This window comes from Artibeus jamaicensis, unplaced genomic scaffold (assembly GCF_021234435.1).
Source record: "Artibeus jamaicensis isolate MK-2021 breed Jamaican fruit bat unplaced genomic scaffold, CSHL_Jam_final contig_1832, whole genome shotgun sequence".
Taxonomy (NCBI): Eukaryota; Metazoa; Chordata; class Mammalia; order Chiroptera; family Phyllostomidae; genus Artibeus; species Artibeus jamaicensis.
This window is the reverse complement of record NW_026521362.1, coordinates 5,486,169-5,513,372: the sequence shown is the minus strand read 5'-3', so window position 1 is coordinate 5,513,372 and position 27,204 is coordinate 5,486,169. Positions and strand designations below refer to the sequence as shown.

Here is a 27,204-nt window from a genome sequence, read left to right as displayed (position 1 = left end):
CTAATGAAGCAAATGGCTGTATTGGCAGCTATAAAAATTTTCCAATTGTGATAAGAAAAAGGATAAGCTACCCAAGGTAAATATGGTAAAGGATATTAAACTTGAACTGAAGACACTCCCATGGACACTAATTTTATGACAAAACTGGTAAACTCCACTAGTTGTTACTTTGTATATTTTAAAAAGTATCTGCAAATAATAATCTTGTGCCGCTTTCATGCTTTAAATGCACTCTCTTTAACTAGCATAATGATGTTGGCATTCAACGTCTCTTTTATCCTATATAGTAGAGAAGGAAAAAGCTAATTAGATACACTTTTTATAAGAGTGAACCTCTAAAAATAAACTGTAGATGGAGCAAATGATACCCTTACATAAATTCTGAGTTTGTTTCCTTTATGTATTGTTTCAGTATCTACAATGGCAGTAGAGCAACAGCTTTGGAGCTGACCTGGTTGAATCTCAGCCTATTTATTAGCTGAGTAAAGTTGTGCAATTTATCTACCCTCTTGCCTCTATAAAGAGAGAATTCAGTGTTCTGCCTAAATGGATTGATAAATGCAGAAGACTATGGGCCAGGAACAAAATAAATGAGTTAACAAATGCTGTTTATTATTTTCATCAATATCTGCTTCAAATGACTATATGTGAAGCATATTCTACCAGCATAAGCCTTTTTTGTTATATATGTCACTTTAGTTAAATAGTTTAGGTTAAGTAATATTTTGAGACAGCACTTTGCTAGGCTCTGTCACATTTAAGAGGTGTGTCTTCAGTTCAGCATTTAGCAGTCTTTAGAAATATTAGCTTTTGGCCCTGATTGATGTGGCTCAGTTGGGCATCATCCTACAAAGTGAAAGGTCATGGATTGAATTTCTGATCCAGGCTCATGCCTGGGTTGGAGGTTTGGTCCCTGGATGGGGTGTTTATTAGAAATAACCAATCGATGTTTCTCTCTTACACTGATGTTTCTGTCCTGGACTGTCTCCCTCCCTTCCTCCCTTCCCTTCTCTATAAATAAGTAAAAAAAAATTTTTAAATATTTGTTTCTGGTACTGCTAGTGAGTACATTATTCACTGAAGAATTTTTATTCTAATAATAAAAGATAGAAATAGCTTCAAGCCATTAAGAGAAAAATGTTTGCATAAATTAGGCACATTTCTATAGCATGTGTGCATATAGTGATGTGAAAAAAACAGATGAAGAAGGTGAGTTTCATAGTATTTCATAGTATGTCAGTAGTGGCATGAAAATATGACAGGCACACCTTGGAAGATTGTTTCTTTTCTTTTTTAAAGATTTTATTTATTTTTAGAGACAGGAAGGGAGGGAGAGAGAAACATTGTGTGGTTGCCTTTTAAGTGCCCCTTACCGGGGGACCCAGCCTGCAACCCAGGCATGTGCCCTGATTGGGAATCATACCGGTGACCCTGTGGTTTGCAGGCTGGCGCTCAATCCTCTGAGCCACACCAGCCTAGGGGCAAAATTATGGTTTTTAGTATAATTACATATATGGAAATAAAAATGGTCTAGAAAAATAAACTCTAAACTTGTATTATTCATCCCTGGAAATAAGGACTTTGTTGTTTTGGTGTTTTTTTTTCTGTTACTTGAAGTTTTTAAATTAATGTAAATATATTCACATTGATATACAAACGTTATTCAACTAATAATATATTTAATGAAAATATAACAAAATGATGAATTAAAAATATAGTTAACACTACTAGATTTGTACTATGTACTTATTTTTATGAATGACTTAACAACAAACCTTTTGTCTTTCTTAGGTGCTCATGGAAATTACAATTAAAGGACTTCCTCAGAAAGTGTTAGGTTCACCAGCATATCAGGTTGCTAATATGGACATTCTTAATGCAAGTATCTTAAATATAATTATTAAAATGAGCAAGAATAAAAGTTAAATGATTTCTTTTTCTTAAAATAGTGAGACTTAGATTGTAAAATTTTTGAGAAAATTGAATTTGCTGATTATGTTAAAAAGTTGATAGGCAACGAAATTAATGTAAATAAGTATAGCACTATTAATGGAACTATTTTCTGGTATTAAAAAAGGATTTCAGAAGGAAAGTTTTCCATTTGCTTATATATAGTAATAGTGCTGGTTACTGTTATAAATTTTGGAAGTTTTTAGTGACATGGGTTAAATTGTGAAACATCTTGATATCTGAAGGCTGTGGGTGTTACTGGTCGAGCAAGTTTTAAGTTAACATTCTTTTTCCCATTTGGAATATCACCATTTTTCAGTGTAGATGGAACACCTATGGTAAAAATACAAAGAGCTTGGGTAGTTTACTCAAGTTGTCATCTTTATTTTGTCACATCCTAAGTATTATGAAAAGTTAAATTTCAACCTTAACAGTATCATGTTTTACATAATTGATTGTAGAAAACAAGTATAACAGGATTGACTGCAATCTCCCATCTTTCTTCAGGGAACTCCTGCTTTGTTCTTAATTCAGTTAATTTTCAACAATAATCTTTTGGGATATGGTGTAGAAGATGAAAGGTAATTTAAACGGAAAATATTCTTGTTTTTAATTTGGCATTTTGCGGTTGTTGGTTTTTTGTTTGTTTGTTTAAAGAGAGAAAAGGAGGAGAGAGAAAGAGAAACATCTGTTTGTTGTTCCACTTATTTATACATTCATTGGTTGATTCTTGCGTGTGCCCCGACTGGGAAATTGAACCTGCACCCTTGGCATATCTGGACAGTGCTCACCAACTGAGCAATGGGGCCAGGGCTAAAACTACTCTTTATGTTTATCTTGGAAAGGTGCTTATGTGATGAATCAGATGCCTTTGAGTTAAGACACTCTCAAATATTTTAAAAAATCAAAAGTAAGATTTGAAATTTATTTCTTATTTATCAGTTATTTTTAGGAATTTGTTGCAGTGTACTTAATGTATTTTGGCAAAAAGTATAGGTTAACTCGTGGTTCAAAATTTTTTCAGGTTTTTTCTTAATCTGGAAATACTTGTAGGTTGTGTTCTTTCTGGTCCAACTTCACCACTAGCTTTCAGTGATTCTGTTTTAAGTGTTATTGATCAAAATGCAAAGCAGTTGGAGAACAAGGAACATCTCTGGAGAATGTGGAGTATTATAGTCACCCCATTAACTGAATTGATTAATCAGGTATGATTTAAATCTACATATTTATTTCCCCAAAAATGTAAGGAATTTTTTTTTTAGTAAGAGCATATGGAAATGCATAGAAGCTTGACTTTGAATAGAAGGTATTACATAGTTTTTTCCTGTGGGATTGGTTAACTTCCTACTCTTTGAAATAGTTGATTTCTTTTCACTGCATTTCTGCTTTATTGTTCAAGAACGTATAATTTAAGGGCAACTAATCAGGTCTATTTTCTCCAGTAGAGGTTATGAAGCCAGAAAACTCACATACATACAAATTTTCATATTTGTATCTTGGATTCTTTTAATGTTTGTATTATGGGGAATAATAATGGCCATCTTGACTAGACTATATTAGGATTCCCATGATCAAGCCATGTTGGTGAAGCCATATAGTAGTACCTAAATCAATAATTTGTAGAGAGTTGATTAACCATTGTATTTATTTAAATATGTGGCAATACTGGGAGGGTGTGGAGCTCAAGTTCTATCATTTCTGTTGGTTTGTCAATATTTCATTGACTATCAATATTTAAGCTTTATCAATATTTAAAAGGAAGTATTCTTTGGGAAATATTTCAGCATAACTTTCAAGTTAAGTAACAACTTCATAGAATTTATTATGTGATAGTGCAGTAGCCTTTATTTCGGCTACTGAAGGCAGCCCATCAGTAAACAATAGTCTTCTGAAAGAGGGTAGTTTGCATTCTTAGTATCCCACTCTTTAAGGAATAGCCATGCTCTTTTTTTTTTTTTAAGTACTTGCCTTGAATGCTCCCTTCAGTGTGTAGTTAAAAAGTCTATGGAGCCATCTCTGGGATTCTTTTTTAGGACTTGAAACACAGTGCATTCTTTCCCAGTGTTGCTATAACAAATTTCCACAATCTGGTGGCTTAAGACAAAATGAATTTGTTCTCTTAAATCTCTAAAGGCCAGAAATTCAAAATAAAGGTGTTGGCACAGTTGTTCTGGATCTTTGACGGAGAATCTTTTCATGTCTCTTTCTCAGTTTCTGTTGGTCAGGTCACTGGCAATTCTTGGTGTTTCCTGGCTTGTATAATCATTGCTCCAATCTTCAGACTTCATCTTCACGTGGCATTCTTATATCTTCTCTATCTAAAATTCCCCTTTTCTTATAAGTATACCAGTTATTAGATAAAGTGTTAGTGTTTACCATCTCTTGAACATCTCAACCTTGGGGGACACAATTCTATTACTTAAGACACTGGAATTAGATGATAAATTTGTCTAACTTTATAATTTTTCTTGTTTCAGACCAATGAAGTAAATCAAGGTGATGCCTTAGAACATAATTTTAGTGCCATCTATGGTGCATTGACTTTACCGATAAATCATATTTTTTCAGTACAGAAATTTCCAGTGGTAAGGCGGTGTCAAATTTTTACTTACGGAATTTGCACTTTTCTGAAAACATTATTTCACCCACTATAATGAACTTCTCCAGTAAATTTTCCCAAGATGAGACTTTCTCGTGACAATATAAGGAAGGGGTGCCAAACTCATTTTCACTGGGGGCCACATCAGCCTCGAGGTTGCCTTAGAGGACTGAATGTAATTTTAGGACTGTATAAATGTAACTGCTCCTTAACAAGTTATCTAGAGTTTCGCACTGTCATGGGGTAGAAACAAGGTGCCGGGCCAGTTAAAACAAGGTGGAGGGTTGGATTTGGCCTGCAGGCCTGGTGCTTGCCACCTGTGATAAGGGAAAGGAAAATGGTAAAGAGAGTTCCATTTAACCCTTAATAACTGCTAGTATTGTGGCATTATTACAATTCTTCTAGTAGAACACTGCTGTGGGGGTGGGGGACAAACATTACCGTATGTTAGCTTCTTTCATGACACATTGTTACAGTGTTTTTAAAAATGTTCATGATCTATTCTATTAGGTGTTTGACATGTAAATAATACATTTAATTTTGTTTTACTATTATTGTTAGGCCACCATGAAAACCTTACTTAGAGCTTGGTCGGAATTATATAGAGCATTTGCCCGTTGTGCTGCTTTGGTGGCAACTGCAGAAGAGAATTTGTGCTGTGAGGAGCTTTCTTCCAAGATAATGACCTGTTTGGAAGATGAAGACTCTTCAGTGAGTTTATCCTGATACTGACCTTTTTTTGTATTTAAAGTATTATTTTCAAGTAAATGGAGATAACATTTGTGAGCTGTCATTCACTAATGCTTTTCATTTACAAGTGACTGAAGTAATGCATAAAACAAGTAATAGCTTTGGGGAAAAAATTTTGCCTTTGGACTCAAACGTCCATGTTTCAGGACCATTAACAGTGATGCACTTTTACTACTCTGATGTATACCTACTTGTGCCATTCTACATTATTAATATAAGGACCTTGCTGTCCCAGACCTTACTTTCTCATATCTGTTAGAGTGTTAAAGTCAGTCCTTTGGAAGTAGACTTACATAGGTTCCTGTTCACTTCTTTCTCTTAATAAAAAAGGACAGTTGCCGTCAACAGTTTGGTATTTATCATTCTAGAATAGACTTCTTTCTTTGTATTTAAAAATATAATCTACATGCTTACTCACATGATTACATAAATGTATTAATTGCTGGTTGTGTTTATTGCTGTTGAAGCATGCTTTTTCATCTGAAAAGATGGATTTCTAGCCCTTGATAGTGGTTTCCACTGGTGAGAAGAGTAGAAGTATCTACCAAGAGCTAAAAATCTTATCTTTCCAGATTTTAAAATGTACTTACAATATCTTCCTTTAAAAAAATACTGTCACAATTCTTATTATTGTGTTTCAATATGATAGAATTTGGTAGTGAATTTAATCTTATTACTTTTGTTAAAATACTTGCAGTAAAATATAAACTGATTTGGAGTAAAATATAAACTGATTACAACTATTCATGAGACTTTCACCTTTAAGGGATCTAATTTAATTAGTTTATTAATTTCCATTATAGTAGTTTATTATCTGCCTGTCGGCACTTCTCTTAGTCATTTGTATACTTTATGTGTTACTTCACTCACACACACTCCGTGAGGTTAGGGACATTTGTCTTGTTGATGTGTATCCCTGGCTTTTATCAGGTGCATGGACAGTGATTTTGTTAAATGCTTTTATAGCTATTAGGGAAAAGTTGACCCTCAGTTTTCACTTTTTAAATATTGTCTTGCTTAGGTTTAATCTTTGTTTCCTTTTGGAACTAATTTATAATTTATAAAGTTTTATAAAATACCCTGACAAGATTTTACTTGGCATTTGGTTGGTTACATTGAATTCTAAGATTAATTTGTAAAATAACTTACATCTTTATAATGTTGAGTCTTTCATCCAGAAATATTTGTATCCATGTATTTCATCCTTCTAAAATTAACTTAAGTTCCTTTATTTTTGGTAGTTTTAAAGCTATTTTTCAGCTATTTTAAATGGTACCCACACTTATATATCCCCCACTGCCAATACTGAAGTGTAGTCATGTAGCACATAACATTTCGTTCAACAATGGACTACGTACATGACTGTGGTATACTGTGTAGTTCAAGTGTGTAATAGGCTGTGTCATAATTTGTGTAAGTTCATTCTGATATTTTGCAGTGATGAAATAACTTAATGATGCCTTTCTCAGAATGTATCCCTGTCATTAAGCGATGTGTGACTGTATACAAAAGCTGTCCCTGTTGTACGTTTTCTTATATTGAACCAATCTTGTGTTCTTGGGTACCCTTTTTGGTCACGTTGAAATTCTTTTAAAACATTGCAGATTAGTATTTTAGGACTTTTATAAATATCTTTATTTTTGTGGAGTTCCCCATTATCAAATTGTTTTATTATGGAGGTACAAAGTTCTTGAATGATATAGAAAGTTGGAACTTCTCTGCATTCACCATTTGAAATAGTGTAAGAAGAATGCCACATCTATAGTTATATTGTTCTTTTTGTTCTTAAGCTTTATTCCTGTTTTCTTGGTTAGAATTGAAGGCTTACCTATATTCAAGTCTTAAAAAAAACTAGTAGGTAGTTTTATTTTAATGATCGTCACTAAATTTAAAAATAACTGACAAGTTCTATCACATCAAAGTATAATTATAAATATACTGATATTTTAATAGAGTATTATAAATGCATTAAAATTAGAAAAAATGAATTTCTAATTTTTAAATTTTGTCATATACTGAATGGTTTTGTTTCCATTTTCTGGGTAGTTTTTCTAGCTTAAGTCTGAAAGCTTTTTCATCTTTTTCAATGTAGGCATCTATGGCTGTTACTACTATAGTAATTATAGAATATAAATTTTGATGTCTTAGAACAGTTATTTACAAGGGTGCTTTTTTCATTCAAGAGAATAGTGTGTGGATGTATGGCTACTTTATCATTAATTTCTGGTTTTGTTATTTTGTGATCAGAAGATTGTCTGTATAACTTCTAATTTTGCCTATATGACTTTTAATTTTGAACTGTGTTCATCTACATTATATCTCTGGGTTTTTGTTGTTGTTGTTTTTTAAGATTTTATTTTAGAGGGGAAGGGAGGGAGAAAGAGGTAGAGAAACAAATGTGCGGCTGCCTCTTGTGCGCCCCCTGCTGGGGACCTGGCCTGCAATCCAGGCATGTGCCCTGACTGGAAATTGAACTGGCAACCCTTTGGTTTGCAGGCCACAACTCAGTCCAGTGAGCTACATCAGCCAGGGCAGGCCTTGTTTCTTATACCCCATATATTTTTTCATTGCTTTGCTTTATTGTATTTATTATTAAAAAGGACTAATTGCAAACTTACCTGTATATGACTGATATCTTTTCATCCAAAGTGCAACCAATTGCTAAGTTATCATTTTTAGGTCTCAGAAAAATTTTATCAGAATTTTGAAGTCAAATTGTTGTTCATTTGTTACAGCTACTGTAGCAAATACATAGTTGGACATAAGTTTGTTTTTCTTCTTAGCCTCCTTTTTCTGTTTTGCAAAGTTTTAGGATTTTTTCTTGTCTTTGGAATTAAGACAATTCACCAGGGTGTGGTGTGGAGCATGTCTTTACATTGTTTTTAATACTTAACGGATGCTTTCAATCTTTTTAAATTAAAAAAAATTTTTAAATGACCTTTTAGTCTTACACCTTCCTGCTCCCAGCAGTCACCACACTGTTGTCCATGAGTCCTTTTTCCTTAGGGTCATTCCCTTTGCACCTAACTCTCCCCCTTCCCCCGCCACTAGCTGTCATCCTGTTCTCCATCTATGAGTCTGTCCCTCCTTTCTTTGTTAGTTCAGTTTGTTTATTGGATTCTACATATGAGTGATATCATATGGTATTTATTTTTCTCTGACTGGCTTATGTTACTTAGCATGTTTTCCAGGTACATCTGTACTGTTGGAAAGGGTAAAATTTTCTTTTTTGTGGCCAAGTAGTAGTATTCCGTTATGTAAATGACCAGTGGTTGTGTTTTCTACATATCCATTGATACACACTGGGTTGCTTCCATATCTTGGTGACTGTAAATGACACTGCAGTGAAATAGGAGTGGTTATTATGCTCTTTTAGAATAGTGTTAGGGGTTCCTTTGGATATATTCCCAGAAGTGGGATTGCAGAGTCAAATGGCAGGTCCATTTTTAATTTTTTGAGGTATCCCCACACTGCTTTTCACAATGGCTACACTAGTCTGCATTCCCACCAACAGTGCAAGAGGGTTCCCCTTTCTCCACATCATTTCCAGCACTTGTTTGTTGATTTATTGGTGCTAGCCATTCTGACATAGTTAAGGTGGTATCATTGTGGTTTTAATTTGCGTCTCTGATGGCTAGTGATGTTGAGCACCTTTTCATATGTCTCTTGTCCATCTGTGTGTCCTCTTTAGAGAAGTGTCTATTCAAGACCTTTGCCAATTTTTAAATTGGGTTGCTTGTTTTTTTGGTGTTGAGTTTTGTCAAGTACTTTATATAAATTTTGTATAGTAACTCCTTATCCGATGTATCAGCAAATAAGTTTTCCCATTGTGTGGATTGTCTTCTTATTTTGTTGATGATTTCATTTGCTGTACAAAAACTTTAGTTTGATGTAATCCCATTTGTTTGTTTATTTTTTTCCCTTGCCTGGGGAGATACATCTATTAAAAATTTTCCACACATCTGATAAAAATTGTCTGAGCTTTTGTTGCCTATGTTTTCTTTTAGGATTTTTATGGTTTCTGGTCTAACATTTAAGTCTTTGATCCATATTTAATTTATTCTTGCATGTGGGGTAAGAAAGTAGTCAAGTTTCATTTTTCTGCACTTGTTTCTATGGTTTTACAACATCATTTATTGAGTAAACTATCTTTACCCCTTTGTATGTGCTTGCTTCCTCTGCCAAATACTGACTATAAAAGTGTGGGTTTATTCTGGACTCTCTATTCTGTTCCATTGATCTATGAGTCTGTTTTTATGCCAGTGCTGTTCTGTTTTGATTACTTGGCCTTACAGTACATTTGGTTATTAGGTAGCATGATTTCTCCCACTTTGTTGGTCCTTCTCAGGATCACCGTTGCTAGTCCCATATAAACTTCTGAAATATTTGTTTAAGTTCTGTGAAATATGTCATTGGAATCTTGATAGGAATTGCATAGTAGACATTTTAATGATGTTAATTTCTTCCTATCCATGAACCTAGTTGTGCATCCACTATTTGTATCTTCTTTAATTTTTCTTCAGTGTCTTGTAATTTCCTGTGTATAGGTCTTTTACATCCTTGGTTAGGTTTATTCCTAGATGTTTTATTCTTTTTGAAGCAACCGTATATGGCATTGTTTTCTTGATTTCCCTTTCTGTTCATTATTGGCGTATAAAAGTGCACCTGATTTCTAGATATTTTATATTCTATTTTGCTGAATTTATTTATCAGTTCTAGTAACTGTCTTGGTGGTATCTTTGGGGTTCTCTATGTACAGAGTCATGTCATCTGTGAATGAAGACAGTTTTATCTACTTCCTTTATAGTTTGGATGCCTTTTATTTCTTGTCTGATTCTGTGGCTAGGACTTCAAGTACTGTGTTGAATAAGAGGTGAAAGCAAACATCACAATCTTGTTCCCAATCTTAATGGGAGTATTTGTAGTTTCTTCCCATTGAGTGCTTGTGGTGGGTTAGTCATATATGGCCTTTATTATGTTTAGGGATGTTCTCTCTCATCCTGCTGTGCTGAGAGTTTTTATCATAAATGGGTGCTGGATTTTATCAAATGCTTTTTCTGCATCTGTTGCTGTGATCATTTGGTTTTTATCCATTTTATTCATGTGGTTAATCACACTTACTGATTTGTGAAGGTTGTACCAGCCTTGCATTCCTGGAATAAATCCCACTTGATAATGGTTTATGATCTTTTCGATACATTGGTGTTTTTGATTTGCTGATACTTTGTTGAGGATTTTAGCATCTATACTCATCAAGGATATTGGCCTATAAACTTTCTTTGTTTAGTTTAGTTTTGGAAATAGGATAATGCTGGCCTCATAAAATTAGCTTGGGAGCCTTCCTTCCTCTGGAATTTTATGAAATAGTTTGAGAAGCAGAGATATTAGTTCTTCTCTTAATGTTTGTTAAAATTCCCCTGTGAAGCCATCTGGCCCCGGCTTTTGTTTGTTGGGAGTTTATGATTTCTGGTTCTGTTTGTCTGAGTATATGTAATCTGTTTATTCAGATTCTCTGGTTTCGTTTCATCCAGGCTGCCCAGTTTGTTGGCATATTTTTCTTTACAATCCTTTGTATTTCTTTGGTGTTGTTTGTTATTCTTCCTCTTCCATTTCTGATTTTATTTATTTGGATTCTTTTTCTTTTTTCCTTGAAGAGTCTAGTTTAAAGGTTTGTCAATCATCTTTTCAAAGAACCAGCTCTTGTATTCATTGAATTTTTATTTTATTTTTATTTTTATTTTTTTGGTATTACTTTTTTAGTCTCTTTCATTTGTTTCTGCTCTGATCTTTTATTTCCTTCACTTCTGCCTACTTTGGGCTTTTGTTGCTTTTCAAGTTCCTTTAAGTGTGAAATTGGATGGTTTATTTGAGATTTTTCTTATTTTTTTGAGATAGGCCTGTAATGCTATACATTTCCCTCTTAGGATTGCTTTCCCAGTGTCCCACAGATTTGGATCCTGTGTTTTCTTATTTGTTATGAGATATCTTTACTGATTTCTTTCTTGATCTTGTTGGTCCATTCTTTAATAACATGTTATTTAGCTTCCATGTCCTTGCATGTTTTTCAGTGTTCTTGTGATTGATTTCTAATCTAACATTGTAGTCAGAAGATGCTTGATATGATTTCAGTCTGTAAATTTATTGAGATTTGTTCTGTGTCCTAATGTGTTGTGTCTGTCCTAGAAAATGTTCACGTGCACTTAAAAACTGTATATTCTGTTGCTTTGGGGTGAAATCCTCTGAAGATATCAATTATACCATTTGATGTAGTATGTTTTCTAGGGCCACTGTCTCTTTGTTGATTTTCAGCATCGGAGATATATCCATTGAAGTCAGTGGGATGTTAAAAGTCCTCAACTATGTGTTTTTGTTGATCTCTTTTTTATGTCCATCAAAATTTGCTTTATATATCTAGGTGTTCCTATGTTGAGTATGTAAATGTTTATTAGATTTTTATACTCCTGTTGGATTGTTCCCTTTATCACTATGTAGTATCCTTCTTTGACTCTTATATCATTTTAATGTCTATTTTATTGTCTATAAGTACTATACCCCAGCTTTTTTTTTCCCATTTGCATGAACTATCTTTTTCTGTCCCTTTAGTTTTAGTCAATATCTTTTGATCTTGTGTGTTGGAGGCAGCATAAACATGGGTCTTGTTTCCTTATCTATTCAGCTACCCTATCTTTTGCATTTAAGCCATTTACCTTTAAAGTGATTACTGATACATATGAATGTAGTGCCATTTTATTGTTACACTGTTTTCCTCTGATTTTTTTCTTCTTTTTTTCTTCTTAAAGCAAGCCATTTAACACAGGAGTGTCCCTCCCATGTCTTGTGGGCTGCATGTGGATCCGGATGGCTATGAATGTGGCCCAACACTAAATCGTAAATTAGCTTAAATCATTACTTAGTTTTTTACTAAGTTTTATTAGTTATGTACATTTTCTGTATTAGTGATCACAAACTTGGGACCTGCTTGATGATATTAAAAATTATAAAGGCAGCTGCATAAATAGGGTTATTATATCAGGACTTTTTTGCTTATCTGTGGTGGCAGATAAAATTACAAAATCACAAAAATTATACACAGACCTTTTTTATGCCCATCAGTTTTTGCTAATATTTGTGTATTTAATGTGTGGCTCAAGACAGCTCCTCTTTCAGTGTGACCCAGAGATGCCAAAAGGTTGGACACCTCTGCTTTAACACTTGTTGCAGTACTTGTTTGTTGTTAACCTAACACCAAACTACTTTAGCTTTTTCTTGACTAGGAACCTGCTTATTTTTCCTTTGATTTTAAAACAGCCTTGCTGGGTAAAGGATTATTGGTTGTGGGTCCTTGGTTTTCATCACCTTGAATATTTTACACTACTCCCTTTTGGCCTGAAATGTTTCTCTTGAGTAACCAGATGGCATTCTACTCAGTGCTTCCTTGTAGTAACTCTGCTTTTCTCGTGCGGCTTGTAAGATTCTGTGTGTGTCTTTAAGCCTTGTCATTTTAATTATGATGTGTCTCAGTGGAGGCCTTTTTGGATCCAACTTGTTTAGAACTCTCTCAGCTTCCTGGACTTGTGTGTCTTTTTCCTTCACCAGATTAGGAAACTTTCTGGTCGTTATTTCTTCAGATAGCTTCTGGATCCCTTGGGTACTCTCTCCTCTCCCTAGTATATTCACATGATGCAGATGTTGTTATGCTTCATGATATCCCACATGTTTCTTGAGCTCTTCTCCTTTTTTTCTTCTTGTTTCATTTGGCTTCTCTGCCTGGGTGTTTTTTCTACTTTGTCTTCTAAATCAGTGATGCGATCCTCCGCCTCATCTAAACTACTGTTTATCCCTTCTAGTGCATTATTTATTTCAGATATTGTATTATTTATCTTTGACTGGCCCTTTTTTATGGTTTCTGTGGGGGGATATGCTTTTGCATATTCTTATAATCATTACTCTAAATCTGATAAATTGCTTGCCTTCCTATCATCTAGCACTTCTTCTAAAGGATTCTCTTGTTTTTTCATTTGGGGTCTGTTTTTTTTTTTCTTCCCATTTTAGCTACAGCTTTGTGTTTTCTGCCTTAGCTGTTGAACTAATCGCCATTTAAACCAATCAGTCACTAAACTAATCAAGCTGTACTCAGCATCCCAGTTTAAGCTCCACGGGGTACAGCAGAGTAATTCCTATGGGCGGAGCTATTGCTTTCCCTGTGGTTGAATCACTTGGAGGGGAGTGCTCTGCCTGCAAGAGATGGCTCCTCCAGGATAGGAACGCTGGTGGATGTTCCTTCAGTTCTCTCCCCAGAGCCACCATCCTCAAGAGTCTCCTCATGTTTGTCTAATCCACCCTGTCCTTCCTGTGTCCAAGGGTAGTGGCTGTAAAAATTTTGTGTATTGGCCCTTTAAGAGGCTCTCTGAATCTCCAGCTGTCTCGCCTTGGCAGACAGAAACCCTGTTGCTTTTCATAGCTCAATGTTAGATTTATTTCTGCCTCTGGTGTTGTAGCCTGGGGAGTCTAGCTTTGAGTTTAGACCACACACTTCTCAGGGGAATCCCCCAGATGTGAAAATACCCCTTTCATCTTTAGCTGGTGCCCATGGGAGCCCAGCCCAATCCTTCATGTCTCTACCAGTCATCTTGTGGTGAAGTGGTTTCTTCCGTCTGTGTGTGGTTATAAAGCTTCTCTCCAGCTGGTGTTCACTTGGTTATTCTGGATGGTTTCTATACAGTTTTGGTTGTAGTTACAAATTCATCCTAGGAGGAGGTTAGTGTAGCTTCCACTTACTTTTCTGCCATCTTGGGTCTTTTGACCCTTTCTATCTTAAGACCTGTGTTGTCCTCTCAGGAAAGTTGCCTTGCTTTACTGGTACTCCTCTGTTCTTTTTTTGAGTACCATTTTACATGGTTTTTAGACCTTTGGTGTTAGTCTTGCATCCCTTTTCTTCCTCTACGTGTGTTTGCGTTTTGCTTTTGGTACTGCTTTCTGGTAGCTTGATATTTCTGCAGTCCTTCCTTTGCAGTTAAAATGTCGAGATACTTGATGAAGTTTTTGTTTACATTTAATGTTAAGTAGGTAGGATTCCCTCTGACTTTGGGGAATAGTATTAGTTTCTACTTATTAGCTCTTTTCTTCATGGTTAATTCTATTGGTATTTTGCATTTCTTACAATACTGTTTGTCATGATTTTGCATATTTGTCAACAGGAATATTAATATTGAATAATAGTAGTTGCAGTGTTTTCTAATCCAAGAGAGAGCTTCTGTTTTCTGGCTTTGTTAGCAAATTATAGCTATAGTCATCTTTTACCTTGTCATTGTACATGAGAAGAAAGCACCTTTTTTATATGAGCATGTAAGTTGTCATCTGGACTGACATTCCACATAGTTTTACAGGGTAGTCGGGCACTGCCTTCCTCCTCCTGTCCCTTAGCAACCATGGGGGGGAGGCTGTCTTTGAAAGCAGACATGTGAATTAGTCCAGTGAAGTGGACTAGAGTAAGGTAATGGAGAATTAAAGGAAGAATAGACTGACTGTTTTATAGATTTTAAATTTCTGTAGTTTCTTAATTAACTGTTTGTGTTTTGTTTTTTTTGTGGGGTTTTTTGTTTGTTTTTTATTCTTCACCTGAGGATATATTTGTTGATTTTACAGATAGAGAAAGGGGGAGAAAGAAACATTGATATGAGAGTGAATCATTGATCAGTTGGTTGTCTCTTGTCCATGTCCCAATGGCGGATCAAACCCTCAACATAGCCCTGGCTGGTGTGGCTCAGTGGATTGAGCACTGGCCTGGGAACCAAAGGGTCACCTGTTCAATTCCCAGTCAGGGCATATGCCTGAGTTGCAGGCCAGGTCCCCAGTGAGGGGCACTCAATAGTTGACCACATATTGATGTTTCTGTCTGTCTCTCTCTCTCTCTCTTCCTTTCCCTCTCTAAAAATAAATAAATAATGATCTTAGAAAAGCCCACAACAACAACAACAAAAAAACAGTAACTTTAATATATGCCCTGACTGGGGATTGACCTCGCAATTTTTTAGTTGTTCAGCATGATGCTCCAGCCAGCTGAGTCACCCATTCAGGGCAACCATTTGTGTTTTTAATAACCATCAGATTTTTTTCACAGAACCCTCAAGGTGTCTTTCATTATTTAGGTTCTCCTAAGAAAGCTGTCTTTGACTTGTAGTGCTGGGATTTCCTTCTGTTTTTAGCCTTCCTCAAAAACCTGTCCCTACATTCCCACTTGACCCTTGTCTTTAAATAAATTTTCACAAAATTTTCTGATATTTTTATGGGTTTATTTTTAATTCATTTGAATTAGTGGAGGAGGGAAGGGTGTGCGGAAGGGGTATGCAGAAGCTTAACAACCTTTTGAAATTTTTTTGTTTTTCCTGGGTTTGATGAAGAGAGTTTTCTAAAGGAATTTGATAAAGCATCTAATTATGAACCTAGCTCTTCCATTCTCAATTTATTGGTTTGCATGACTCAGTTTTATGGGCATCTTAAAGCTAAACTATTTTCTCTACATGTTGAGAAACAAAAGTATAGTACTTGGCATACAAAAATTAACTTTGAAATATTCGTACTGATAATCTTAAAGTAGGTTATATGGTAGAAGCCATGTCTTGTATGTTATTAAATATTATATATGGAAGGACAAGTTTTAAAATATATTTTTGTTGCTGCTTACTATTTTTGAAAACTATGCCAATAATTGAAAGGTTCTAATGTAATACTTTCAAATATTCTTCCCTAGAATCTATTATTTTTGGATAGAACCATTAATATTATTACGGTAATGGTTGATTGCATCGACTTCTCACCATATGATATTAAAATTCAATCCAGAGTTAAATGTAAGTATTTTCTTTACCTTTATTTGTTCACCAAATATTTTGTAAACATGGCTGCCTGAACTGTTACAGCAAGTCCTCATAGTTTTTTCCCACCTCATTTATCTGCTTTTGACATTTATAAAACCATGTCAGTTACTATGCTAGGAGCTAAAAGGTGCACTCATGATTTCACACACACACAAAATGTATTTATTCTTTTTTTCACTTAGAAAGATAAGCATTATACTGTTTAGACACCTAATAATACAAGTGATTTTACTTAACTGCATTGCATAAAGGGGGCTTTCTGGGCAAGAAACTTTAATGTTTGTTAAAATGTTCTTACGTGGTAGCTTGATTTGAAGTAATTATTGAGCTACTATTAAATTGAGTAGAAAAGCATGCAGTGGTTTAATTAGTTATGATTTGTGGAAAACTTAAAATGATCCTAAAAATTTAGCTTAGTTTTTCAGTTAAAATTGGACAATTGACATAGTAAGTGGTATGCTTTTTAAAACTGCAAGCCTTGGTTAATTCTAACTTATGTTGTAATAAATACTGAGCTGCTTTAATGTAACTGATTCTCTGAAATTAAATGTTTCCACCACTCCATATGTGTATACTATATAGAAAATAACTTTCCAGCAGTATGTAAAGATACTGCTTTTCTTGAATAAAGATTAGGAACATAATTTTTTTAAATAAGATCTCTACTGATGAATTGATGTGACTATTTCTAGAACATAGAATATTTTTAGAGGGTTTTTTTTTTTTTGATGTTTCAGTTTTTACTAAATGGTAATACAGAGAAACAGGTTAAGTGTCTAAAGTTTCTTAAAAGTCAGCATCTCAACCTGAGTGCCACAGAAATAGGTTATAGATACTCAAATTTTTTGCCTCAGCACTACTCTTGGGCTGAGCAGGACCTAATCTGATAACCTCAGTATGTTACAAAAATAAAGTTATTTCTAAATGCCATAACTATAAAAAGGTTTATAACAAATATATGACATTATTTTGTAAGCCACTTGAAGCTTAATAAGGCCATGATGGTAATCGCCATGTGGACACAGTTTTAACCTATTTTGTTAATTCTGAAAAGTTAGAATTAAGTCCACAAGTATAAATTTGTCTTTCACTGATCTTAGAAGAGGTGTTCTTGCTATTTAAATATGGAAACTGGAGGTAATCTCTAAATAATCTGCCTGCAGAGGAGAGGTGGGGAAATTAGAAGTAGTAGAAACAATATTCATGGATATGTACCAGGATCACTTGGGGGTTTTGATAACTTACTTGTTTTATACAAAAATTACAAGAATTATACACTGGCGCTTTACATTCTGTAGACTTCTTAGTTAACAGTTGATTGCACGTTTCTTACTATTTACCCCATATATACATTTTAGTCATTCTTCCCCCACCCCTCGGACCATTTCAGAGTAGTTGTAGACAAGTTCTCAATGTGAAACAGTTCGTGAGTCTTGTCTTTGATGACTTTGAAAAGTGAAGAGCATAGGCTATTTACTTTTTGAATATCCTTCAGTCTGGGCTTGTCAATATTTTTTTAAGATTAGATTCAGTTTTCATTCATTTCTTCATGGATACTACTGAAGTGTAATGCTGCAGGTTTTTTCCAGTGCAATATGGCAGGCACACACACTGCCGATTTGTCCCATTATTGTTAATACTTGCTATTTGGTTAAGATGACATCTGCCAGGTTTTCCACTGTAAAGTAAATTAGTAAATAAATGTTTGTGGCAGATGCTTTAAGATATGTAAATATCCTGTTCCTCAGCAAACTTAACAGCCATCAGTTTATCATTCATTGATACCTTTTGTGTGGAACACTATAATTCCCAAAGTGAGAGTTTATATTTACAAGGGACATGGTTTGTTTTAGCTGAGAATGACGTTTAGAAGCTCTAAGATTTGTTCATTGCTACTAAAGTTCACTACTTCTGGATCCTCTCAGTGGACAGAAGTAGAAGAAATAGGTGTGTTTGTGAACTGTTTCTCTTGATACACTTTCAGTTACCATCTAGTATTGAATGGTTTATTTGAGTCTTACCCTTTTTAGCATTTACCTATCTTCTCTAATAGTGAGAATCTTGGCCCCCACCACCCTCGGTATATTTACTGTTTAATGAGTTTCTTGTATGTAACCAGTCTCCTGACCCATGGGCTTTCTGAGGCTCATTGTCTGTCCAAGAATTTTTGGACAGCCTTTCAAATTTATATTTATGTCTGGGAGGCAGTTTTTGGGGAAGAATATTGCTTGACTTCCTTTTAATAGCAGCACTTGTTTTTCATGATATTTTAATTAATAAACACTGAATTAGAGTTTTCTCCTGAATCTCTAACATATCTTACCTTTAAAAAAATGGATTCTTTGAGGGGAAACAGAGGTAATTTTGGAATGGGTATAGTTTTCTTCACAAGGCAAATATGGGTTTATCCCCTACAGTTAGGTATGTTAAGAAAGATGTAGTCTCAGAAAGGTATGAAGGAAAGTTGGATGGTGCTTTTAAGATAACATTTTTTTCTTTAAATCTAGGCCTTCTGTTTTGTTTTGTTTTGTTTTGTTTTATTCTTTTGAGAATTTGGATCTCTGACTTGTTCAGTGTTACTGGATTCAGTGTGTACTCTATAGGTAAGCCAGGAAGCAGTAGTTTCTAAGGAAAGTTTTTAAGATAACTCTTCAAATTTAGTTTTGGAACCTATCATATAATTTAATGCTTTCTTATAAATTAGTTGTTGAAATTTCGAGGCTATAAATTGAAATTCGAAATGGATTTTGTAATTTCTTAGAGAAAAAAACAATTTTTTTTTCAGAATTCTTCTTATAGACCTGCCCAGTTTTTTTTAATCTCTAATTTTGTTTTAAAAGTACTGTTGTAGTAATATTTATCCATTAATGGTATGTATATAATTTAAAGATTTGTGGGTATTACTACAGAAGCAGCTGTATTAGGTATATCTGTCATTTAAATGTTCAGTGTAAAGAGGGACAGTGACACTTTCCAAAATACTTCAGTTTTTAACAAATTCAATTTTATCTTAGCACTGAAGAGACCTTCAGATTGGTCCAAAAAGAAGAAGGAGCCTCTGGGGAAATTGGCTTCTTTAATTAAACTTATTGTGAGAGTCATCTATTCTTTTCACACTCTGAGCCTCAAGGAAGTACATTCTGATACTCTCCTCGCTATTGGCAACTCAATCACCAGTATTCTTTCCAATGTACTTGGACATATTTCTTTGCCTTCCATGATTCGAAAAATATTTGCAACTTTAACAAGACCTCTGGCACTATTTTACAAAAACTCAAAGTAAGTATTTTGGCATTATTAATGTCTTTGAAGTATATATATATATATCATTCAGATCTAAGTAGCCAGCTTGTTTCCCTATGAACCTTGTTACAGGTAGTAATTTGTGGTTTTGTGGAGAGGGTAATATGTTAAACCATTCTTTTTGTTAAAAAGATAATTGAAATCATACATAGATATAAGGCAGGGATTAGTAGTACTTTTATTTTACGTGCTAGTCCAACCCCCTTTTCAATTTAGTGCATAGCTTTTTAGATTTGTTAGTACAAACAAGCATACCGATTAAATGTATGATGGATATATTTGACATACTGTTTGCAGTTAAGTATATGGTGTGTACTCAGTATATTTTTATACGTCTTGCCTGCATCATACACCTAAGAATCTCATTCTTTTTAATGTCTCCTGCGTAGGGTTTTATGAGACTTACCCATGTACCTGTTGGTGGACATACTTGTTTTCTAGCCTTTTCTTAACTAACAGTATTGCAGTTGAACATATTTGTACATAAAACATTTGCCAATATTTCTGCAGAACTATGTTGTACAAGTGAAATTGGTTCAAAGAGCCAATCACATTTAAGTTTCTGATTTACTTCCCGAATTTTGTATTAATTTACATTGCATTAAAACAGGTAATGCCTTTAAACTCAGAAAGTTTTAAGAAATGATAAAGTATAAAATAGAACTTCAAATTTATTAGCTTTTTGGGAATCTTATAGTTCTTAAGCTTCATCAGAAATAATTTATACTTTTTTTTTAAGGTACAGAAAACAAGTAACTGGTATTAATACTTTTGAGGTTTATTCCAGATTATTTTCTGTGATTTGTTTTTTACAGATATGTCGGTATCATACTTAATGTTTGGCAGTTTGATGTTTCTTTAAAGTGTTGGGGCTCCTTTTTATATCACTATACAGGCATGTCTCATTTTTATGGCTGCATTTTTATACTTTTAGGTTTAGCCTTATATAATATAAATGGTATTGCATGTTTTCTTCACAGGCTTGGTGAAGTTCCTAAAGTGTATGGTTGTATGAACAATAAGGTAAAAATCAGCAATTATCCACAAACTTGCTTTCATGCTGAGAAAAGCGTCAGGGTTTAAATGATTGTCTTCCTTAAATATAATCCTGCTTATTTTAAAAGGGATTCTTATTACACTTCAACTTTAATGCACATGTAATAACATGACATAGAAATAATCAAAGGATAGTTAGTTTTGTAATGCTACTTTCATAGAGTTTGAAAATGAAGAACCTGGGCCTGCCAGAATTAATTGAGGCTCTCTGGACTTTTTCCCAGTTCTAAAATCCATATGCTTTATCCCAGTGGACTCCAAATTTGCACCTGCTCCAGAATTATATGGAAGTCTTGTTAAAACACAAATTCTAGGCTTTAGCCTTGGAGTTTCTTGGTGCCTGAGAATTTGTGTTACAAATTCCCGGGTGATGACTGATGCTACTGGTTCAAGGCCCATAGTTTGAGAAGCACTGAGCAATAGCCTCTCAACCACTTTTTCTTAGTCTGCTTCCTAACAAAGTTTTTACTTTCTTCAAAGGATAGTGTTTTTAAAGAAGGATTTCATAATGTTGCTTTACATTCATATAACTCATCCACTCCTATCTCATCTCTTTATGTGTAGGTAATTGGTTTCAGTGTTTTACATTTGTATCTATACACTATTAATCTATTGATATGAAAACCTAATTTCTGTTAATAAAAAACAAGCTTGAAATAAGGTTATGATACTAATCAAACTCAAATGATAATTTATCAGGGTATAATGAGTAGGTATATTTAAGGCGATGGATGGGAATTTTTAAAAAGCCATTCGAATTTTAAAAATGGAGATAGTCACATGTTCTGTGAGTTTTTAAATTTAGTATGCTTTATGGGTGGGGGTTCTGCTTTAAAAGTAACATTTCCCAGTGTTGCCCTAATAAACTTTTTTTTTTTTTCCTAGTTAGAAAAGCTACTAGGAGAAATGATTACTTGTCTACACTTCAGCTATACTGGAACTTATGACAGTGAACTTCTTGAACAGCTCTCTCCATTATTATGCATAATGTTTTTGCACAAGAATAAACACATTCGAAAACAGAGTGCTCAGTTCTGGAATGCCACATTTGCTAAAGTGACGATGTTGGTTTATCCTGAAGAGTTAAAGTATGCTTAACCACAACTCTTATTTAGTTACTGTATTGTGGTCATGTAATTTGGGGGTTTAAACATAACTTTTTTATGAGGAATTACTGCAGGAGATTCCTTAGTCAAAATACTGTTATGTGGAGTACATGGTAATTATTAAACATTATTTGGTTGGTTTTTAGAGTCATATCCTGTTGGTTCTAGGAACACAGAAACCAATTTGAAATTAACTTAATAAAAGACACACAAAGGGCAAGAAATTGATAAGCATTAAATCTGTGTACACGGGTACCTAATGTGTAATAGTCTACATTTGTTTGAAATTTCCACAACAAAAATTTGGAAAATTTGAGAAGTTTTTTTAAAGAGAAAATTTGGAAACTGAAGTATTTTAGCAAATACTTTTTTAGCAAAAAATTTAAATACTGCTAGTAATTTCTCCTAGTTTGGTGTATGTAGAGTAAGAAATAGTCTTTAAGAGATGTAATTTGCCACTTTAAAGTTATAATTAAAGTGCTCTTGTTAACATAATCAATACTCAGCTGTACTACTTGATTCAAGGTATATATATTTATGGGGTTTTTGTTTTTGCTTTTTTTTTTTTAAGACCAGTTCTGAGAGAAGCCAAACAAAAAATTTTGCTTCTGTTGCCTGGTTTTGAAAACGTTGACATTTTGGAGGAATCCAGTGGACCATATTCCGATGCAGTAAGTTTAGATGTTTGTTTGTTTGTTTGTTTCTTTCTTTCAATTTTGAATGATGTTTGATTAGTTTATTGGGTTTCAAGTAACTTTTAAAATTATATTTAACCATTTGTGCTACTACATTTTCCTAGTTTTTCCTCCTTTGTACCCCTACACCAAATCCCCCTACTGTTGTCCATGTCCCTGAGTCATACCTATGTGCTCTTTAGCTACTACATTCCCTGTTCTGTACTTCACATCCCATGACTATTCTGTAACTGCCAATTTGTGCTTACTAATCTTCACCTTTTTCACCCATCCACTGGTCCCCCTCCCATCTGGCAACCATCGAAACTCTCTGTATTTATAATTCTGTTTTTGTTTTACTTATTTATTTTGTTTTGACAAATGTGTATTGCCATTTTGTTGTTCATGTTTTTGGTCTTCTTAGATAAGACCCTTTAGTATTTCCTATAATAGTAGTTTGGTGATAATGAACTCTTTTAGCTTTTTCTTGTCTGGGAAGCTCTTTATCTGTCCTAAATGATAGCTTTGCTGGTAGAGTAATCTAGGTTGTAGGTGCTTGCTTTTCGTCACTTTGAATATTTCTTGCCAGTCCTTTTTCATGTGCAAAGTTTCTTTTGAGAGGTCAGCCATTGCCTGTTTTCTGTCTGGGATCACCCAACATAAGCTAAAAAGCAGTCTGCGTATATAGCAGCTACTTGTGCTAGGCTTGGAAGAGCCCACAGAGGACCTCTTCTGGTCCAGAAGAGGCCAAGCTGTGTACCAAGGTCAGCTGCTAGTAGAGCTGGGTCTGCGGTAACTCAGCCAGAGGAGGTAGGAGGCTTGTTGAAGCCACGTGCTGCTTGTTTGAGGGAATTTAGGAAATTTTGAAGCATGGGTCAAGACAGGCCATTTGTATGGGAAAAATTTGGATGGGCCTGAAAGTTGGTTGGGGCAGAGCCTCAGGTAATCATCAGGGTGGGGCAAACAGTGTGAGCCAGGTTGATAGAGTCTCATATAAAGTTTCCCCTGCTGGTTCTGAGTTTCTGTTGGGGACAGGCTCAGAAAAGGAACAATGGCCTCTGTAGCACTTTTGTCTGGGAGAAAGCTGCCCTCCAGGTTTTGCCATGATGCCGGACAGTTCATTTCCTTCCTATATATTTCTGATGCCTTTGAAACTGCTACCCTGACACAGGAGCTTAAGATGGAGTGAGTTTGAGTAAGTCTGTGCATGGGCCCTTCAAGAGGAACTGTCTGGGATTCCATCAGTTTTTGTCTTATACAGCCTCAATTCCTGCTGGTTTTTACAGCCGGAAGTTATGGATACCTACCTTCCTGGCACTGGAACCCTGGGCTATGGACCCTGATGTGGGGCTGGGGCCCTCATTCGTGAGATAACCATCTTGATTTTTCTCTACCCCACATGGGTACAGGACCAGCACATTCTGCATCTCTGTCCCTCCCGCCCATCTCAATGTGGTTTTCCTCTTTAATTTTGTAGTTTGTGAGCTTTCTTTCACCTAAGTCTCTGACAGTTCTGAATGACACTTGTTCTATAGTTTAGTTGTAGTTTTGATGTGGTTGCGCAAGAGGGCGAGCCATGTTTATCTACACTGCCATCTGACTGGTAGTCCTTCAGTGTGCATCATGATTTCCCTCATGCGAGCATGTGTCACAGCCTGCCATTAAAATCCTCAGTGCAATTTTTAAAAGGACAAAAACCTAGATAGAATGTCTGGTTGAAGTGGTAAGCAAGTACAACCAGAATATAGATGCTTTATAATACAGTATTTTTTCCATAAACTCAAATTGGCTGGCTTGAGAGACTGCAATTAATCCAGGGCAAGTACATTTCACCATAGGTTCCTGTGTAAATAATCTCTGGTAGTTGTTCATTAATGATCTCTTGGACTGCGCCATCTCATGGATACTGTTTTGCAAAGGCTATAGTTATTAAAATACATGCTTAAATATTGCTTTAGATAAACTAGGAGTAATAGTTAACTTGTCCACATCTAAGCAAGAGCTACCTTTTATTTTCTCATTTCTTTCCATTGAATCATTTCTTCTGTCAGAAAAATACCGCTTTGCTTTTATCTGTTTGGACCAGAGTTACTTTGGCTAATGATACTTGATTGCTATAAGAAGATTAAGGAGTGAAGGCATGGATACAGTGTACCATGTGAGGTAGAACATCCTTAGACAGTTTTTTTCTTCAGTAAGTGTAGTCTGGTTCTTTGTTTAGAACCTGTAAAAGAAAAAAGTGGTATAGCTAAGCTGAGTACTCTATTTAGTTTTGGTTTTGGGCTAAAATTTAAAGTGACTATTAAGATTTGAGAATTGCTCACTGTAACTGGGCCTGAGAAACCCATACAGTCTGTTGGGAAGAACATTATGGTTAATATTATCATGTATGCTTTATTGTTGAATGTTTAAACTTTTATAGCTTTAAATTTTTTAGAACTATTTCCAGCAGTAGGAGGGGTATTTGAGTCTAGTAATTTGATTTATTTTTATAATATTTAATATGGTGTATCTTATTTTCAGAATTCATAAAAATTAATGTGCTGAAACACAGCTGTAGTATATAATGGAGATACCAAACCTCTGTGCTGTTACTGAATTAGTGCCTTTCTTTGACGTGATTTTAGTAGGGTTGAATAATTTCAAAAGAAATTTGAAATGAATATTTATCACAATGGAATTTTTAAAACATGAAAATGAGAAATAAAATAGAACAGTTCTAACTTAACGAAATGTGGGGTTTTGTTTGTTTGCTTTTGGTCATCAAACAGACAGAAAATTCACAATTAAGTATGAAGATAAGTGGCATGGACAGAAAGTCAAGTGGAAAAAGAGATGCTTTTCTGACACAGCCAAAGGGTACAAAAGAAAAGATGAAATCACCAGTCAACGTATGTTTTTCCAGAGTTTATTTCATAGATCTTTTAAAGTATGTGATAGCTTGAAAACACACAACTTCTAATTGGAAGAAAATGCTATTAAAGACTAAGAAAAGATGAGATTGCAGGAGAATATGAATTTGGTCCAGAAAGACTATGTTAGGAGTGCAAGATAATCTAGAGGCTTTGGGAAATGATTTCTTTGTAAAGTTAAGTCTGCATAGTACTTAGCACCCGCTATGTATCAGCCTCTTTGAGATGGAATTAAACTAGATAGGAGTAGCTATAAAACATAATTAGTATAAGAGGAAAAATATTTTTAGAACTTCTCTTACTGACTAGGAGTAAAATGCCTAGGTAAGAAATTTATTTTAACCTCAAATCTAAAACTAAATATCTTGCTAGTTGCCATTTAACCAATTTTGAGGCAATAATTCTCTTTTCCATGACCATGACCTCTTAATAAAGGATATTCTAGAACCTTGAGGTCATGGTCCTGGTAAAAGTGGAAGTTATTTTTAAAGAAAATTCCAATGTAGTCTTGTGGCAGTGATGAAGTAGAATGAAAACAATAACCATGCTTAAAATTTGTGAAGATAACATTATAGTACCAATGTCACTGGTATGTAGGGCATATTATTTTGGCAAGTGAAACTTCACTAGTTCGTGGTTCACCTTGAGAGCCACAGATACACTCTTCCTGCCAAACATCTTGATTTCTGTGCGTTGCCCTGAAAAACATTTGCCCATGCTGTATTGGTAAGCACACACTTGGCTGCTTTTTAAAGTGGTGTGATAATTTTTATTTTCTGAGTGTTAGAGACAGTGAAAGGTAGGGATAGTGTACTAATTGTTATTAATCAGGAATTATAGTATGGATTTAAACTAGAAACTTCTTTCTCACTATCAAAAACCTTACGAAGTTTTGGAAGAGAGATTTATTGGAAGTATTAGAAAAATAAGTTGGCAACTCAAATGTACATTTACTTTTTTAACATTTGCAGTTGAAACTAGAATCTTCGTCCCCCAAAACAAAGAGTGAAATGCCTTTGGAAGAAGAAAAGTCTATTGAGTTTGTGTTTATACCTCCAGAAGGAAAAGAAGCAAAGGAAAGAATACTAACTGAACATCAGAAAGAAGTACTCAAAACAAAGAGGTTTGTAGTGCTGTTATCTTGAATTGGGTATTTTGTGATCGCACTTGGATTTCATGCCACAGACTATAACTTAGTCTTTAGAACTAAGATACTATGTTTACTATATTTTAATGCTGAGAAGATATACCATACATAACTACACTTAATTATGTATAAAGTCTTCTTAGTAATGTGCCTAATGTTTCTAAACTGAATTCCTTTATTGAGGTAATGTGGGAGCGTAAGTTTATGTAGATAGTTTCATGGAAAATAAGCATCTAAACCTTAATTTCATATTGTTCTTGAACGAGAACTAGATATAGAACTGTGGTTTTAATTTTTAATTGTAAGAATGGCAAATTTTGAACTTACAAAATCTTTTTCAGGTGTGATATTCCTGCCATGTATAATAATTTGGATGTTTCACAAGATGCATTATTTTCTCAGTATACTCAGGAAGAGTCTATGTAAGTATGGAAGCCACTGAAGTAACCGTTTTTTAAAGTTTTTAAAAACTATTCTAATTCATATTTATTTCAGGGAAATTCCTGGTTTACCTGAAAAATCAAAGGAAGATTCCAAGATAATACTTAAGGTATATTTGGCATTTTATATTTCAGGATTTTTCGAGTAACTCTTCTTCCATTATGGCCTCTCATACTCATTTTAAGAATTGTTTAAAATCTTAACTCCCACTAGCAGATGTTAGCATAGTTATAGTCATTGGTTGGGTGAGCATGGGGGTGGTTTTTAAATGTATTTGGATTTATTGAATATTTACGGTTAGAAGCAAATTAATGGGCATCTACCAGCACCTTTAGAATATCTGCAAAATTTTGAAAGTGTATGATTGCATTTTAGATTACTGATTTCAC

General features: G+C 34.5%; 1 protein-coding gene across 7 annotated transcripts in view; it reads left to right on the top strand.

Annotated features, from left to right (window-relative positions):
• The window catches only part of RIF1 (replication timing regulatory factor 1), a 64,304-nt gene that overhangs the window by 23,084 nt on the left and 14,016 nt on the right, over nucleotides 1–27,204 (top strand). For 6 of the 7 annotated variants that reach the window (XM_037131317.2, XM_037131316.2, XM_037131318.2 and 3 more), the window contains exons 16-29: nucleotides 1,792–1,878; nucleotides 2,458–2,531; nucleotides 2,975–3,155; nucleotides 4,428–4,535; nucleotides 5,111–5,260; nucleotides 16,050–16,149; nucleotides 19,191–19,455; nucleotides 20,460–20,502; nucleotides 21,421–21,623; nucleotides 22,213–22,312; nucleotides 25,087–25,206; nucleotides 26,199–26,350; nucleotides 26,716–26,796; nucleotides 26,870–26,924. In XM_037131317.2, the coding sequence (XP_036987212.2) occupies nucleotides 1,792–1,878; nucleotides 2,458–2,531; nucleotides 2,975–3,155; nucleotides 4,428–4,535; nucleotides 5,111–5,260; nucleotides 16,050–16,149; nucleotides 19,191–19,455; nucleotides 20,460–20,502; nucleotides 21,421–21,623; nucleotides 22,213–22,312; nucleotides 25,087–25,206; nucleotides 26,199–26,350; nucleotides 26,716–26,796; nucleotides 26,870–26,924 (1,719 nt within the window). The remainder of the gene's footprint in view (nucleotides 1–1,791; nucleotides 1,879–2,457; nucleotides 2,532–2,974; nucleotides 3,156–4,427; nucleotides 4,536–5,110; nucleotides 5,261–16,049; nucleotides 16,150–19,190; nucleotides 19,456–20,459; nucleotides 20,503–21,420; nucleotides 21,624–22,212; nucleotides 22,313–25,086; nucleotides 25,207–26,198; nucleotides 26,351–26,715; nucleotides 26,797–26,869; nucleotides 26,925–27,204) is intronic. The other variant, XM_037131322.2, reaches the window with a different exon arrangement.